This window comes from Anguilla rostrata, chromosome 2 (genome assembly GCF_018555375.3).
Source record: "Anguilla rostrata isolate EN2019 chromosome 2, ASM1855537v3, whole genome shotgun sequence".
Taxonomy (NCBI): Eukaryota; Metazoa; Chordata; class Actinopteri; order Anguilliformes; family Anguillidae; genus Anguilla; species Anguilla rostrata.
Genome location: NC_057934.1, coordinates 50016275 through 50032220, shown reverse-complemented (window position 1 = coordinate 50032220; position 15946 = coordinate 50016275). Strand labels below are relative to the sequence as shown.

The following is a 15946-nucleotide window of genomic DNA, read 5'->3' as shown; positions in this document are numbered from 1 at the left end:
GTGCTAGAAGTTTCAAAAATCTCAATAGACAAATGCCAGCTGGTAGGAACAGCCTATAAGTGAAATACATTGATGGGCTAGTGCATTTTAATTGCTTTATTCAGTCCAACATGGAAGGAAAGCATGCTTTTTGGGCTTTAAAGAACATTGCATTACAGAAACACATGGTTACCATGTGTTATTTCTTTAAAGTTTGTTTTGGTACAATATGTTGTACATTGCTAGGTCTGAGTGTTTGCCACAGAAACCTCACTTACAATAGGGTTGCTGAGTTCTGCGATACAGTTCCCTTATAGCTGCAATTTAACTGCTGTTGTGTGACATACTGGTGAACTCTTTCCCATAATTCTGCATCCTCTGGACCTACATGAAGCTACCAGGCTAGCAGTTGACATCCTTGCAGTGAGTGATACAGCCCCATATGGGATTGCTTTTTGACCCACTTCCCTCTTATTATAAAAGGGTAATGCACTTGGCTAGGGCTAATTCTATGCCACAGAAGGAGATCTTTTGCTTGAGGCAATATGTTGCTCCCACTGTAGCTGTACCACTCACAGGCCTGTGCTCCATCCTACAGAGGGACTGTCGCACTTAATACTTGCACAATATTTACATCTCACCTGAATTATCCCTGATGTTTATTACTGTTTAACAGTTTTGTTAAAAGCTGTTAAAATCTTTTATTTATTTATTTATTGGCTGTGCACCAGGACATTGGATTTGCAATGAAACAATGGATATGAGAATAAAGTGCAGACTGTCAGCTCTAATGAGGGTATTTACATTCATATCATGTGATTCATGTAGGAATTATAAACCCTTCTTTATACATAGTTCTTTTAAAGTCCAATTAAAAGGACCAAAAGTAACTGGACAACTTAACGTAATCTGAAATAATAAAAAGAAATCATGTTTAGTATTTGGTTGCAAATTCTTTTGCTTTTGATGGCTGCCTGAAGTCTGCAACAGATAGACGTCACCAGATGCTGGGCATCTTCTCTGGTGATGTTCCGTCTGTACTGGAGCCATCTTAAGCTCCTGTTTGTTTCCAGGGCCTTTTCCCTTCAGTCTTGTCTTCAGCGAGTGAAACACATGTTCAACTGGGTTCAGGATGGATGATTGGCTTGGCCAATCTAGAACATTCTTCTTTTGCCCTGAAAAACTTTTTTGTTGCTTTAGAAGTATGTTCGGGGTCATCGTGCTGCTGCAAGGTGAAGCGCCGCCCTATAAGTTTGGATGCATTTGATTGGATCTGGGCAGATACAATGTCTCTGTACACTTAAGAATTCAGCCATCAGCAGTCACATCATCAATGAAGACAAGTTCCAGTTGCGGCCATACATGCCTAGGCCGTAACACTACCTCCATGTTTCACGTATATGTACATATACTGCCTGATGCAATTTCAAAGATTGTTTATATGTTTGCTCACTGGCTGTTTGTGTTTAATGCTCCTGGTCTTCAGGCATGAGTTCAGCTTGTGACAGGGGAGTTATAGTTTTGCGATCCCTGTTTTTATAGACTTTTTCCTCATTGTGTTTTTGTTTTATTATTATTGCAATTTTTTTTTTTTTTACTTTCAGAGGGAATAAATAAGCATAATTGTGCTAAACAGCTGCAGCTGATCTACATATCTTTGTACATGTATTTTCTAGACTACTTACTCCTGGGTACTTACTCCTACTGCTGTAGGTTCTATAAAAGTATTACTTTTAATTATTCTTTCTATAATTCTTAATCGTAATATAATGACACCTAACTCTTGACAGTGGCAGTTATGTGGGCGTAGTTATGTGACATTAAACAGTCTTTTTTTATTTCGCGTCAGTACATCAAACTCTGCATTCAATTATTTATTCTCCATATTTCTATAATATTAATATGAATACTATTGTGTCTGCTTGAACAAACAGTGCTGTCATTTGCACATTAGTGAAACAATTTTACCATACTTCGACGCACAACTCTCCGTGAATTGTTGGATATTATATGAATACAACCTACACAGAAGTCACAAGACAGGTGCAAATGGTTGTATTTCATTAAAAAATGTTATTCTTTTTTAGTTGTTACAGTTGAAATATAATTAAATGAGTGTGGAGACTTAAACTTTTTCAGATGAGGCTACATCCGATTCCATTTGTTTCAATCAGGCCTTGCCAGGAATTTCTATGATATACAGTAATCAAGAAAGACTTCATTGATAAAGGCTCTGAAAGAGAAATACTGTCTCTTGGAAGGGTGCCCAGAGTCCCTCGCTTCAAATTTCTCAAGGGGCGTTGTTCTCAGGCTTGAAAGCAATCATGACAAAGCCTGCAGGTAAGAATAGAAGACAGTGACAAAGAGGAAAAGTTCATGCTTTAATAATAATCACCAGAATGTCTTCATAGAAATATTAATTTACAATGAAGGGCTCACTGGGCTTGATAAATACCTAGATCATGCTTAATAATATTTGAAGAGGCAATGACAAAGGAGGAAAGCTGTATGGTTTTGTAAAGTTAATAAGTGGTAAAATATCTCTGTTTTATTCTATTCTGTAGAAAGAAAGAAAATACTTTATGGCAGAAGTTTACAGTCCATTGCATTCCAATGCCAGGTCTGTATAGTGCAGAGGCATGCCAGTTCTGCCTCGCTTCCCATATACAATGCTAAAGTCACACCTCAACATGTAATGTGTTTGGAAATTGAATTTGAGTAGAACCTCATCATTACATATTCATATTGGCAGACCAACAAAATGGAGTATGAGTTAAAGAGTAGCCTGCACAATTGTGCTGTCATTATGTCGTTATTTATAATGACTCTTTATCATCGCTTATGAAGAAAAAACTGAGCATTAAACTGAAAGGTGTCATAATTTTTACACATTTTTCACAACTTTTACACTGCATCCATATAGACATCTGGATATATACTGAAGCAATGCAGGTTCAGTACCTTGCTCAAGGCTACAATGGCAGTGTCCTAATCAGGAATCAAACCTGTGACCTTTAGGTTTCAAGACCAGCTCCTTATGCATTATAATACAGTACATTGCCACCCCTTGACATTCATTTTAAAAGGTATCTAGCTAAACTTCTTTAATATTTATATGCCATATCTGCAAAAGCTACATATCATTTGACTTCTTCTTTTTGATATGGTATTATTATTATTATTATGTGAAAGCATAGTAATTTGTGTGGATCCATGTCTCCCTGTGTATTAGCTCAAATAGAGGACACATGTTGATGCTGCTGTCATCTGTGGCAGGTAAAGCCTGCATGCGGCTAAATCCCTGGGAGGGAAGGGTTTTGTTTATTCAGACTGACAGGGCTGCTCCATCTGTGAAGCACGTTGTGTCCATGACAGAAGTGCAAATGACTCAGAAAGCTTAGTTACGCCCGTGTTGTGTATGGGATAGATGTCTCCCAAACTGTCTCACTCAATTTCATCTCTTAATGTGTTGAGAATTTAAGAATGTCTCTGGCTGAGTGGTTTGTCATACTGCATTGTTTGGTCTATTTATTGTATAACTCTAGCGCAAAGCCATAAATGATATTTGGTATTTACCTTTCTGTTCAGCTCCTGTTTGCTCTGCTGGTTGGTTTCTGATACCATGTAATGACTAAAATTGATGGACAGTGGCCAAGCCAATGCAGCTCATACAGAAATACCGTGGATCAGCAGTATGGAGAAGTATTATGACTAGTATAATAAAATAAAACTGAACTGGTAGCAACCAAAAACTATCCTCATCATGCTTTAAATTGTTTCTAGTTCTTTAGTAGGGAACACTAAATAGGGTACGCATGGCTTGGTTCATATCATTGAAAGGACGGGAAAAGTAATGTAGGTCTGCACAACCCCTTGGAAATCAAAGTACTTGATAAAAAAAAATTTTAAATTGTGAAGAAGGTTGTGAATTCAGTTTTGTTCTGTCCTTGAAGCTGAATGAATATGAGTTGGTTGAACTGTTGCTATCCTGAATGCGCAGAACTTAAATTATGATGTCAAATTCTAAATTTAAATTTAAATTTGACATTAAAAAGGTGTAGTTTTGCAAAGGTGATTATTGTAGAATAAGGATTGCATTAATTTTCATAATAATAATAATAATAATAATAATAAACAGGCGACTGATGGATGGAACCACATTGTAATCATAATTTCCTTTTTTATACCATGAAAATATATCCCATTATGCAATGCAACTCCATTTTCATTATGTGATCGCTTAGCTTAGTCTGATTTGTCACATCTCCTTGATACAGCCTGACCCAGCTTCCTTCTGGATTCTCATTTTCTGTGCCTTTATCTAAACTGACTCAAATTATTGTTGACACAAGTGACTGAAATGACATCAGACATCAAATTATAAGCAAGCATCGAATGAGTGAACCTACAGTATCACACACTGCATGCACCTAGGCTCCTGCTGCATTGGGGAAGTCAGAGATGACACACAATACACGTTTTAAAAATGGGAAATTATACTGTTTCACCTTATGAGGACTTAAGAGAATGAATTCAGAGCCACACAGGGCTACCCACTGGTCTCTGATGCCACTCTAGAAGGTTATAAGGCACCTTTTGTAACAGGAAAAAAGAAATCCACAACTGTTTGTCACAGCCCCAGCTATGTATTCCCAGGTATTATGCTTCTGTTGTTCATAGTAGCTGTTTATGGACTGATTAAATAAACATTCATGCTCTTGCCACAGTTCAGTATGGCAGATTATATACAGTATCGTATTTTCCACCTCTGTTCAGATTGTATTTGGGTGCAAAAGGTCTTTAACCTAGTTCCAGTTCTTCTTCCAGACTTAAAAGTTGACAAAAACATTTGTTTGTTGTTCCACTGTTAGTGAATGTTTGTTTTTACATTTGCTGTCGGCGGTCCCTCATTGCTTGTGAAATCATGTACAGGAAAATGATTTGTGTTGTGTCCACATGCAGCTTTTAAGCTGTGCATAAATTCTCTTACCATTGCACTGAAGACTGCACATGGTCTTAGCCTAAGGTAGGATTTTAATGTGCATGCGCACACAATCATAGCAAACTTGCAAGGGAGATTTCAGGGGGAAAAGTAATGTTATATCCAATGGACATTAGAACTTCAGTGTGAACTCATGAACTCACCCCAAAATAGTTTTCTAGGTACTTAGGTACTATGTCAATATAGAAACATTAAATGAAAAATGTCAAAAACTGTATTGCATTATTCTTTTCCAAATTAGGCCATTGAAAACTTTCCCGTTTCCCCCAAAAAGTCCTTGAATTAGAGTCCTTGAGTTTGTTCCAGTTTGAACAGGAAATTACCTGTGAGCGAGTGTGCCCTTCTCATAGTACCAAACCCTCTGGGGCATCCACTCAGGAAATATTCTCGTGCATTTTTTATAAGCTGTAGGGGAGGTATCTCATGCTGTAGTGTTGACATACTCACTCTGTCTTTGCCCCTGGTAAAACCCCAGGCAAATACCCTAACAAAATGACCGTTATTATCTAAAAAGGAGAGAAGCGCACACACATACACAGGCACACACACACACACACTGTGAATCCCCAGGGAGGTAGACAAAGAAACAGAGACAGACTTATGGATAAGTAAAAATAACTGATGTTTTTTGTCAAAGTAATGTAAACAACTTGTTTCTTTATTTGTTTATTTGTAATTGATGTGTCCTTTACTGCTTGGAAAATCTAAAAGAATGAAATATCGGGGCACAAACTTGACTAAGGCTTACTCATCATGAGAATACATCTGTCACCCAAGCAGATGGACTTGATGGATTGTTCAGATCAAGGAACTGGTATTTGAAAATCAACACCAACATTTTCTATGGCTCTGCAAGCTAATTCTGTAGAGCCCAGTATAGTGGTTAATTACAATAATACACTGCAATATTGCATTACATGTAATGTTTCTTATCATATGTACAAACACGTAGCTAAAAGGTGGAATTCATTCATATTTATTTTCATCAAGCTAGCCCTTTTGCCATAGTTGTTGTCCAGAGGACAAGTAAGAGAGTGCAATCAATTTTATTAAGCATTTACCTTACCACATGTATAAACTGAGACTAGACAGATGGCAAAACAAAAATGCTGAAGTATTTTAATTGAAGGGCATATATCTACTTGAAAACCATTAGTCAGTATGGAAAGTGATACAATTAACAGTTATTAGACAGTTATATACAACTTTTCTCTGATTGTCTTTTCATGGGAATGCAGTGAACAGTTTGTAGTATTCTCAAAGTGATTAGTGAGGACTGACATTCTCTTTGACAGCTGGGATACAATTTAATAATTGCTCCAAATTAGTCAAATTCTTGTACTAATTACCTTCTTTTATCGATTATCAGATCCTTGGAGAAATACCAGCCTTGTAGCTGACTTACATGTTGTTCATTTTTAGACTGTTTACAATTTTTCCCACAATTCTTTGACTCTGATGTGTCATTAAAGTTGACATGACCTTTAGCCATTTGCCCTGCGATTAATCAAAGTGTTGAGAATTGTGTAAGTGACTTGGAATGTTAATTTCAAAATACATTAAGAATATATAGCTCTAAAGTCTCTCCCAACCAACTTAGTAATTTTATTTTAAATGATATTTTAAAATGCTAATATGTAGATTCAGTAAGATCCATAATGTTTGGGACAATTAAGTGGGCGGAGGGGTTATGTATAAAAAGTGCTGTAAATTCTACATGGTGAAATCATACCCTTACATTAAAGCTGAGAATGTGAACTCTAACCATGTGTAAATTATTTTATTGCAAATCTAAAATTGTGGAGTACAGAATGAAATCAAGAAATATATATATATTTGTCCCAAACATTACGGAACCCACATATTTTTCTACAATCTCATGATACGTCAGTGATATGCTAAAGAGGTTTCACCGTGGCAATTCTATTGCTTAATGTTTAACACCTGTCTATTTACTTGTCTGAATAATGGACATGTCAAACAAAAGATACAATGAACAGTCTCCGGATATTAAAAATTCCATTCCTGTCCATCTGCCCAAATGACTGTATGCATGCCGAACAATAGCTGAGAATAATGGACTTTATGGTAACTTAAAAGTAGCCAGATCTTCTGTTATTTTCCTTGTATCAAAATATGAATTTGAATATTTTAGTATAGTCAAATTTTTAAAAACAGATGGAATATAGAATGGAGTGTGATTATAATTAGTGTATTGGGTCTGCTATGACAGATGCAAGGTATGTAGTGTAGTGTGGGTGTCCATGTTAAAAGGTCACCTGTTTGTTTATTTTTGGATAGTGGTCCAATGCCTGGTGCCATTATCTCTCTTGTCAGTAGCACTCCACTGATAAGCAGTTCAAAGATAAGATGAAGGAATGAACAGTGGGGTGACTAGGAGTTGGAGGCTCACTGGTACAGTGGCCCTGAGACAACATCGCAGACTCAGCTCATCAGGCTTCAGACAGCTCGACATCCATCAGCCTAACCCGTACTTCTATCTTGCTGCAAGTCATCAGCCATAGCTAAACATCCATCGGTCTAAGCTCTCCCTTCGTCAGTCTCAGCTGTACTTCCTTAGCACCGCTAAAAGTATCAGTTGCATGCTAACTGTCACTGCCCATTTTTGCACAGTCTGTCTGATTTGAAAGGGGGTCAATGTAGGCTTTTTATAGTCGCTTCACATGTAGTAAAACTGTATACAGTGTTTGGGTCAACTACCTCAATTCACACTGTCCATTCTACTGTGAGGATGAGCTTATTCAGTAAACACTTTGTTAGTTAAGTCACTGTGACCCCCTTTCAAATCAGTACACCTGAGACAGACAAAGGTATAGCTTAGACTGATGGATGTTGAGTTAAGCCTGACAATGTGCAGCTTAGACTGACAGAAGTATAGCTAAGGCAGATAGATTTTGTACTAAGGCTGATGAGCTGAGACTGAGATGGTGTCTCAGGACCACCGTACACTGATAGAAAGGCAGTGCAGTGCATTACAAAGATCCTGTCTTTCAATGTTGTGCGTCCAGTCCATGTGCCCTCTGGTGCCACACAGCCATGTCAAGTGCACTTTCCTTCATAACCATCCAAAATCTAGTCAAACCTTGCCATACTTAAATGAGATATTTTAGTAAATATTGTGCTTACTAAAAAAGCAAGTAAAAGCAAAGTCATATTTCATAAGGCACAATTAATCTCTTATATGCATATTTCACTCTCAATACAGAAATACAAAATTATGTTCTCTTTCAGAAATGTGATCCCATTCATCCTCCCAGCAGCTTTCTTACAGAGGCCATTTGCTTCCTCATTACAGAGAACAGAATCTGAACCCTGCTGCTTTTGAGCAGGCTGGAGGCGAAACAGCCTTGCCTTGGAACATAATCTGTCCCAAACAGTAGATGGGAGGGCTCGTTCCAGATTAATTCCGCTATGCTCCATTTTAAAGTTGCACCATTGACTTCCACATGTAATGACCAGATTAAAAATGTAAGCAGCACTATACAAAAATCTATTTTTAAAAATCTTTTTTTTTAGTTTGTTGTTCTGAAGTGAAACAGACTATAATGTTAACTATAATTCACTATAATGTGAATGTGTGTTGTAACAGGATTAGGATACGTGTCAAATTTAGTGCATTGGTACTTTAAGTGTTGCTTATCCACTGGTCTGTTTTCCATTTAAAGAATCCATTAGTTTTTTTATAGCATGCAAAGCTCTGTGAGGTCCTCGTGAGAGCTTCCATTAGCTTTCATCGGCCATGGCGTAAAAAGCACAAGGCAGTCACTCAATACAAGGGATTGTGACAGTTTCAACTGTATCTACAGGCCATCTATCCTCTCAGTTTCTCTGTGATGTCCCCGGTGTGCCAAACCAACAACCAACAAATCCACCATCCAACACCCAGTTTGATCTGACATGCTAAACAACTTGGATCACACATTCATGGACATGATTAAAAGTCTTTTTTTCCACTTAGCTCAACTCTTTCATAATTTGAAAATTACTTAGTTTTTACATTAAATTACTTTATTGGGATTTTTACTGCATCAAACAAATATGACTGCATGTATGTGTATGTGTGTGTATATATATATATATATACATATATATATATATATATATATATATATATATACACACCAAGGGGTGTCCAGATACCTTTGATCATATAGTATGTGTGTGTGTGTGTGTGTATGTGTGTATATACATAGTGTATATGATCAAAGGTATCTGGACAACCCTTGGTCTGGGCCTGTTATTCATGGTTTGGGCTAGGCCCCTTGGCGTACAACATTTGTTCTCTTTTTTATTTTTGTTTATTCCTCCCATTAATTATGAACTGTAAGCTAAACTGTGCAACATTTACCTGCATAATAGGAGCACCAAGGGGATTAAACAGATGGCATTCACATACCCTTTTCTTCCTGTTCTATCACTCAGAGTTGTGCATTCATCTCCCTATCTCTCTCTCCATCTCCCTATCTTATTCTGTCTGTTCTTTTCTCACCATAGAATACCATATGAAGATCAGATGTAAAATTTGAAAAAAAATACAGTAACTCCTGCTTGAAACTCATGCATGTTGTGTATCTTGTACATCTAAAACAAGTGGATAATACAGATGCATTCCACTCTTAAAACCCTTGTGGCACAATGTAGGCTCTCTCTGGGGCAAATATGCAATAATGGATCACAGTAGGGAATCCACAGAACTGCAGGAAAAACACAAGTACATTTCTCAGTGCTGACAAAAGGTATCTCCTCAAGCCATTTAAATTAAATAATTAATTGTGCCACTTCTATATAAACGAATGCACCTCAGTATATATGTACTATGGGTTTATCCAACCTGAAAATGCATCCTTTCATTAAATTAAGTGTTTTCCTGCTCTGGAAATGGTGTGACATACCAACGTGTTCATGCGGGAAGGAAAGACAGGAGATAACATTTAGACAGTCTATTCTGTACTCGTACAAGAGTAATTTCAGGGATGGAAAACTGACAGGTGAATGGAGTGGCATTTTTAAGATGGTGCAAGACACAGAGGATATGGTCCTGCACGTGTATGAATGGGCATGACTTTTATCTGACTGAAACAAGCCTGATTTTGCGATAACAGGTCATCCGGCTGTATTTCACAGTATGAGAAGAATGGATCCTGTCCCCTCATCTTTAAAATAGTCATGGTTTTTTTTGGGGGTTTCTTCCCATGCCATGTGAAATCAACGAAGGCTTTCACGGAAATATTTTTGTGAATCACCAACAGGATGTATAGCCTACAGATGCAACCTCTCCTCATATCACACAAAGGGCTTTAAAATGAGTGATGCCCAGAGGCTGTGAGAGGTCACGCTGCTGCAAAGACCTTGTGCCCAATGCTGCACTTGGTATTGCACCTGGAGCATGTGCCTAATGCAACACCTGGTATTGTATGCATACACGTAATGGGCATCTGCTCTCTGTTCTATAGGCGAGCAAGTAATGAATCCATTTCCTATGCACCTCCTCTTTCTCCAGTGAAGCTCTGGTAATATACTGTATTCCCCTAAAAATAACAAACCAGCAAGCTAACACATTAGAGTGAGGAGTGGAAAAAGGTCATGGGATTTTTACTGTTAGTGCCATTTTGAAACTTCCAGGAGCAGGAACTTCCATTGAACTACCTTGCAGCTTAAGCCACAGAATTACAGAATACATAAAGGTACATGTTTCACCTTTATTTGTTGGCTAACTGCTTTGTTATTTCCTAACATAAAATGTGATTACTGTATTACTTCCTAGTTTGATTTGAAATGTTCAAGTCATGTGTGCTGTCTACTAAGTGAATAGAAGTTGATATCTTATTGGTTGGTGAGTTTTTAAAGGCACCAAAAAAAAAAAAACTCTAAAATTGAACCAGCTTTTAATTTTTGAAAAATGATCCATCATTGCAGTACAATAGCGTTGGACTCATTGTGCAGAAGTTCATAGAGATGCATCTGTTCATTTTAAAATCGCATCACGCCAGGGTGTCGAGTAGCATAGCCTGTAGAGCATTGACCACGTGCTTGTTACAAGAAGCAATGTTGGCATTTCAAATTCGTCTTTCCCTCTCTCTCCGTTCTTCTTGTCTTTCTACACTGCCATGTCTAATAAAGTTGAGAATGTCCTCACAATTTTTTTTTCATGTGAAAAAATTGGACTTGGTGTGAATAAACTTTAATAATAGACACGCAGATGCATCGCAAATGATGTCAGAAGGCAAAATGTCTGCTGAAATCCATACAATTCCAGTACAATGACTGAGAATCAGTGTTATGCTTTTCTATAAAACTTACTGGAAAAGCTTAGGAATCTCTCGTCTGGTGAGCAGAATGTTACATGTGCACGGTCCAGGCTTACTCCACAAGAGGCTTATGTGACTCTCATGGAGCATGTTACCATGGTAGAGTCAAAGAAATACACAAGAACAGTAAAGTGCATACTGGGCAGAGTGGTGAGTCAGCACCTTAAAGCAAACACACACAAAAACAGTTGTTGAGTATACTCCCACCTCATAATAATTTTGTCAGTGTTTCAAAATGAGTAGGATGAAAAATCTGCTGTATAAAAATGAACAGCATGCATGACAACATAACAATTAAGTCAAATTAATTGAGTGTTGTATTCATGACAGAAAATGCATTAATTCTCATTGCATGTTCTGTACCATATTACAGTTACTGAGACACTACACACTGACCTATGCTTGACTCCACTGTAACCCATGCACCCATATCTGCAATGAAAGGTGACTGGCCAAGCCATCAATCTTTCAGAGCAAGGCCATTTACATGAGATTCTTGGTGTCAATGAGGTCAGGCATAATGCCAGGTACCCTCTGCATGTCACATTTTGCCTCTAGCAGTGGGAATGTTTTGCAAAGCTCACTGATCCTCTGAATCTAGTTGGCACGTAACTCTTTATTTAAATGGAAGTCTGTCGACCTGTGTGTGCAGGTCCCTTGTGAATTATGTACATTTCAGCATATGTGCCTTAATGCACTACAACATAGCCATGCTGCTGTGCTGCTCTACCTCTCAAGAGGTCAAGTGAAGGTACAGTGCTACTTTACAATCTGTGCCACTGGACATAAAAAAACAATATTCAATAAAGACATGCATATTTCCTCCAGGAGATGTGTACCTCAGCAGTCATATTCACCTTAAGCTTCCCTCCCAACACACACACACACACACACACAAATGCATACATGCACTCACACACAAAATTGAATTTGAATGTTAATCCCTTTTTTGTTCCCAGACCTATGAAAACATTTTGGAGAGCCAATGGGTTAAAAATCTGCCATTAGTCCAGGTCTGCATTTCAGCACTGTCATTCAGAACCGTCCTCAAAAATACATCATTCATGTCTTAACAGCTAAACAGGTAAAACAAAGAGTCATAAAATTGCTTTTACACTCCATTGCTTTGAAAATTGCCCTGTCAAAAGCCCCTCCAGATGACATTGATATTTCAGTAATGGTCTAGTTTAGATCAATCCCAGATTTGTTTTTTTAGCTGCAGGCATCAGGTGGGGGTAATTCAGAGAGCTGCACAGTATTTCTTCCAGGGTGTAAGCAGCTGTAAATCTTACCTTAATAGCTCCAATTAACACAGGAAATTGATTAATCGCAGTTGGCCCATCTGTGGAAATGAAAATACATAAATATTCAAAGTGAAATGGCAGAGCAATTGAGCATTCTCTGTACAATGATATGTTACATTACATTATTGATTTGCACTTATCTAGGGTGACTTAGATTTCTTGCAGTTCATAATATAATTCAAATGAAACAGATGGACATTAATCATTGCAGTTATTTGTTGGGTACTTCTTTCAAGGGTATAAAGGCAATGATCTAGCTAGGAGTCATGCCTACATTCTTCTGGTTACAGGCCCAAACCACAAGTAGTAGTAGTAGTAGCAGCAGCAACAGCACTAGCAGTAGTTGTAGTAGTGACAGTAACAGTAACTGACAGGTACTGTCAAATGAATTGATTTATTCACCATGTGGAGATGTGCATGAGTAATTTATCTTTTTTTAAAAGACATTGGTCCATTTTACAAGAGCCACACACACCAAAAGACGATTTTAAATTGTACAAATAGGTTTGATGAAATATCAAGCCTATGTACAGTAACTACTTAATTCTGCACTGCACTGAACTGCATTATGTGATGCATTCCCAGTGAGAAATGTGTCATCTACTCTGTATGAAGGACAACTGATTAATTAGTGACTACATGAGGAGCTCTGTGATGACTGGGAGGCAGGTTCTGTTTCCTTGATCTGTGGGTTTTCTTAGCTGTCCAATCCATCCTCATAAAATGTGGAAGTATGTGTAAAAAATCAATAAAGTATTTGTGAAAACAGATTGTTTCTCTGACTCTCTCTGTTTTTGTCACTGTAGAAAGGGAAAAAAGGTTGTGTGTATGCGTGTGTGCGTGTATGCGTGTGTGTGTGTATGCGTGTGTGTGTATCCCTGTGTGTGTGTGTGTGTGTGTGTGTGTGTATATGTCTGGTAGGGTTAGGGTTCGTTGAGTTTTCAAGCTTTAAAAAATGATCCTTTTATAAAAACACAAAGTATTGCCCTCAAGCAATTTGAAATGTACCATGCGATCATTCTTGCACATTTTTATCATTCTTTTTTTTCTGTTTCCTTTTGACTGAAATTATTTTCCAGATGTCAGTTGTTTGTTTAACTTGTAAAAAGCCAAAGAGTGCTTATGGGAGTGCTGCTGGTGCCATGGGTGATAAAAGCAACTAAATGACTTTGACTCCAAATTGCTTTGACTCTAGTGACATGCAACAACACACTACAACATATGTTTCCAATATGTTAGTTGATTTTCTATGAGTAGGTATAAACTAAAGAATAAGGATTTAACTTGGCACACGGATAAATTGTCTCTTAGTGCGGCATAATTCTGTGCACATGTTCACCCCATGGTTGACCTATCAGGGGAGGTGATTTTGGCATAATTCTATTGCAGAGAGGCTTTTACTGGATCCATCTGTTTTACAGGTACATCAGCGGTCTGAATTTAGAATCTGACATACCAGTAATGTTGTAAATAGTACTAATACTGTACAACAATAAGTAATGTACATACTAATCGACAGGTATGAAAGTATAGCTATTTTATAAGTGATGCTTCCTAATTTGTATATTTATTTTTTGTGCCTTGGCCATGCTCATTCCTACTGTCCCATTTTCTTTCCTGTAGAGGGCACCCAAATGAACAACGTTGGTCCTGGCTCACCTCTGCTGCCCACTATGACTCAGCCACACTCGTATCCTGCTCTGAGTCAGCTCCATGCGTACGACCAGCAGCAGCCAAGCAAGGAACTCAACAAGTACGCCTCACTCAAGGCCGTGGGTAAGAACTAACCAGTTGTCGCTATCTCTGTGGAGAACTTGTCATCTGTCACCTGCCAAAATTAGTCCTGGGTTTGCTGATTAAAATGCAATAGTACGGCTGTGACACCCCCAGTTGCACAGTTCTTATGTAATGTGTACGTAAGGGTTTTGGCACGTGAACAGATAGACACCAACATATGCTGAAGCATATGCCCACTACCCTGAGACAGCAATCGTGTCCTTTTGGCTGCAGTGACATTTTATTTATTTATATATATATTTTTTTTTTTTTTTTTAAGTGTAATTTTACCAGCTAGCAGGGAGACGCTAGTAGAAAAGCATGCACTGACTCATTGTATTACACATTGCTGAAAAAGAGTGAAAAAGAGGGCTTGGGCTTTCAATATACTGAAAGTTTTTTAATCTCATGTGGCAAGGTGCAAACAATCCTCGTGAGTCGATGGGGCAGAATTCACAGCACACTGACTAAAACTGGGTCGTTAACACGCTGAATATATTTCTCTGTAATACTTAGCAGAGTTGGAAAATTATCATATCTTGTTGAAGTGTGCTAGTTCCATATAATCATAGCCACACAAAAAACCGACCAAAATCATGAGATTAAAGGATGCCAATTGTCACTCTGCAGATAAAGCTTTCACAATTAGAAAATATATGAGCTGCAGAAAATGTGTAGTTAACTAATTATCATTTCCAACCCCCTCACCCCCTTTGCTTTCATTCTTATTTTCAGCAAGTGAAAAGATTGGTTGTTTACTGAGAAATGTTTAATTACGTGACACTGTTTCTGTTCAAAGATAGATCTGTGCACAATAGTGTTTAAATGGTAGTTTGAGATGAACAGAAAATGATTCATTAGGCTGATTTGGCACTTGAATCTGTATGGTTAATCAAGAGGGGCTTTTCTTCTCCCTATCCTGCATTCACTGTACATGCTTTTTTTCTTATATGAATATGCTTAAGAAAATCCATGTTACAACTGTCTTATTGAAAGAATAATCTAGGAATTTAAAAAATTGAGTTTTTAATATTTTTGAGTGCTATTTCTCCCATCATGTTGCAGCTGTCTCAAAGCTACAGTTTGGAAAAATACCTACCTCTTAAGGTGCCAGTATACTTCAATGAAATCAAACTACACTTTTCAAACATGAGATGAACAAAAAGAGGTTATGTTTTCAGTTTGAACGTTGAGGTGTTTGCATGTCCTCAGTGCAAACTGTTCGCAAGCAGTTTGCACTGAGGACATCCCCCTGTCTGCAATTGGTCCATCCAAATATTGCATGGTTGCATCACGGTTGACCGGTCAGAGTTCAGCTTTCTTTTCTGGTTCATTTCATCACTGTAATGTCCGGTGAGAACATTGTCTTGGTTCTGGGAGCATCGTCTCGGTTGGTTGAGCAAATGTGCTCTCTCCTCCGCCCAGCTATTGCTCAGTTACAACTGAATGACTGAAGCTTTTATACGAATTGGTTGATCAAGCCTATAAAAACTAATTTTGCACATATAAACACACAAAATCCATGAATTGCAACCGTGATGAAGTTCATAAAGACT

General features: G+C 37.8%; 1 protein-coding gene and 1 long non-coding RNA gene across 2 annotated transcripts in view; one reads left to right on the top strand and one right to left on the bottom strand.

Annotated features, from left to right (window-relative positions):
- Positions 1–15946, top strand: part of shisa9a (shisa family member 9a) — a 65093-nt gene that overhangs the window by 40497 nt on the left and 8650 nt on the right. Inside the window, exon 3 of the mRNA XM_064322806.1 lies at positions 14238–14390. Coding sequence (XP_064178876.1) covers positions 14238–14390 — 153 coding nt within the window. The remainder of the gene's footprint in view (positions 1–14237; positions 14391–15946) is intronic.
- LOC135248314 (uncharacterized) overlaps positions 1790–15946 on the bottom strand; it is an 83050-nt gene continuing 68893 nt past the window's right edge. Inside the window, exons 4-5 of the long non-coding RNA XR_010328408.1 lie at positions 12603–12652; positions 1790–2313 (exon numbers count right to left, since the gene is read on the bottom strand). This is a non-coding gene — a long non-coding RNA (uncharacterized LOC135248314). The remainder of the gene's footprint in view (positions 2314–12602; positions 12653–15946) is intronic.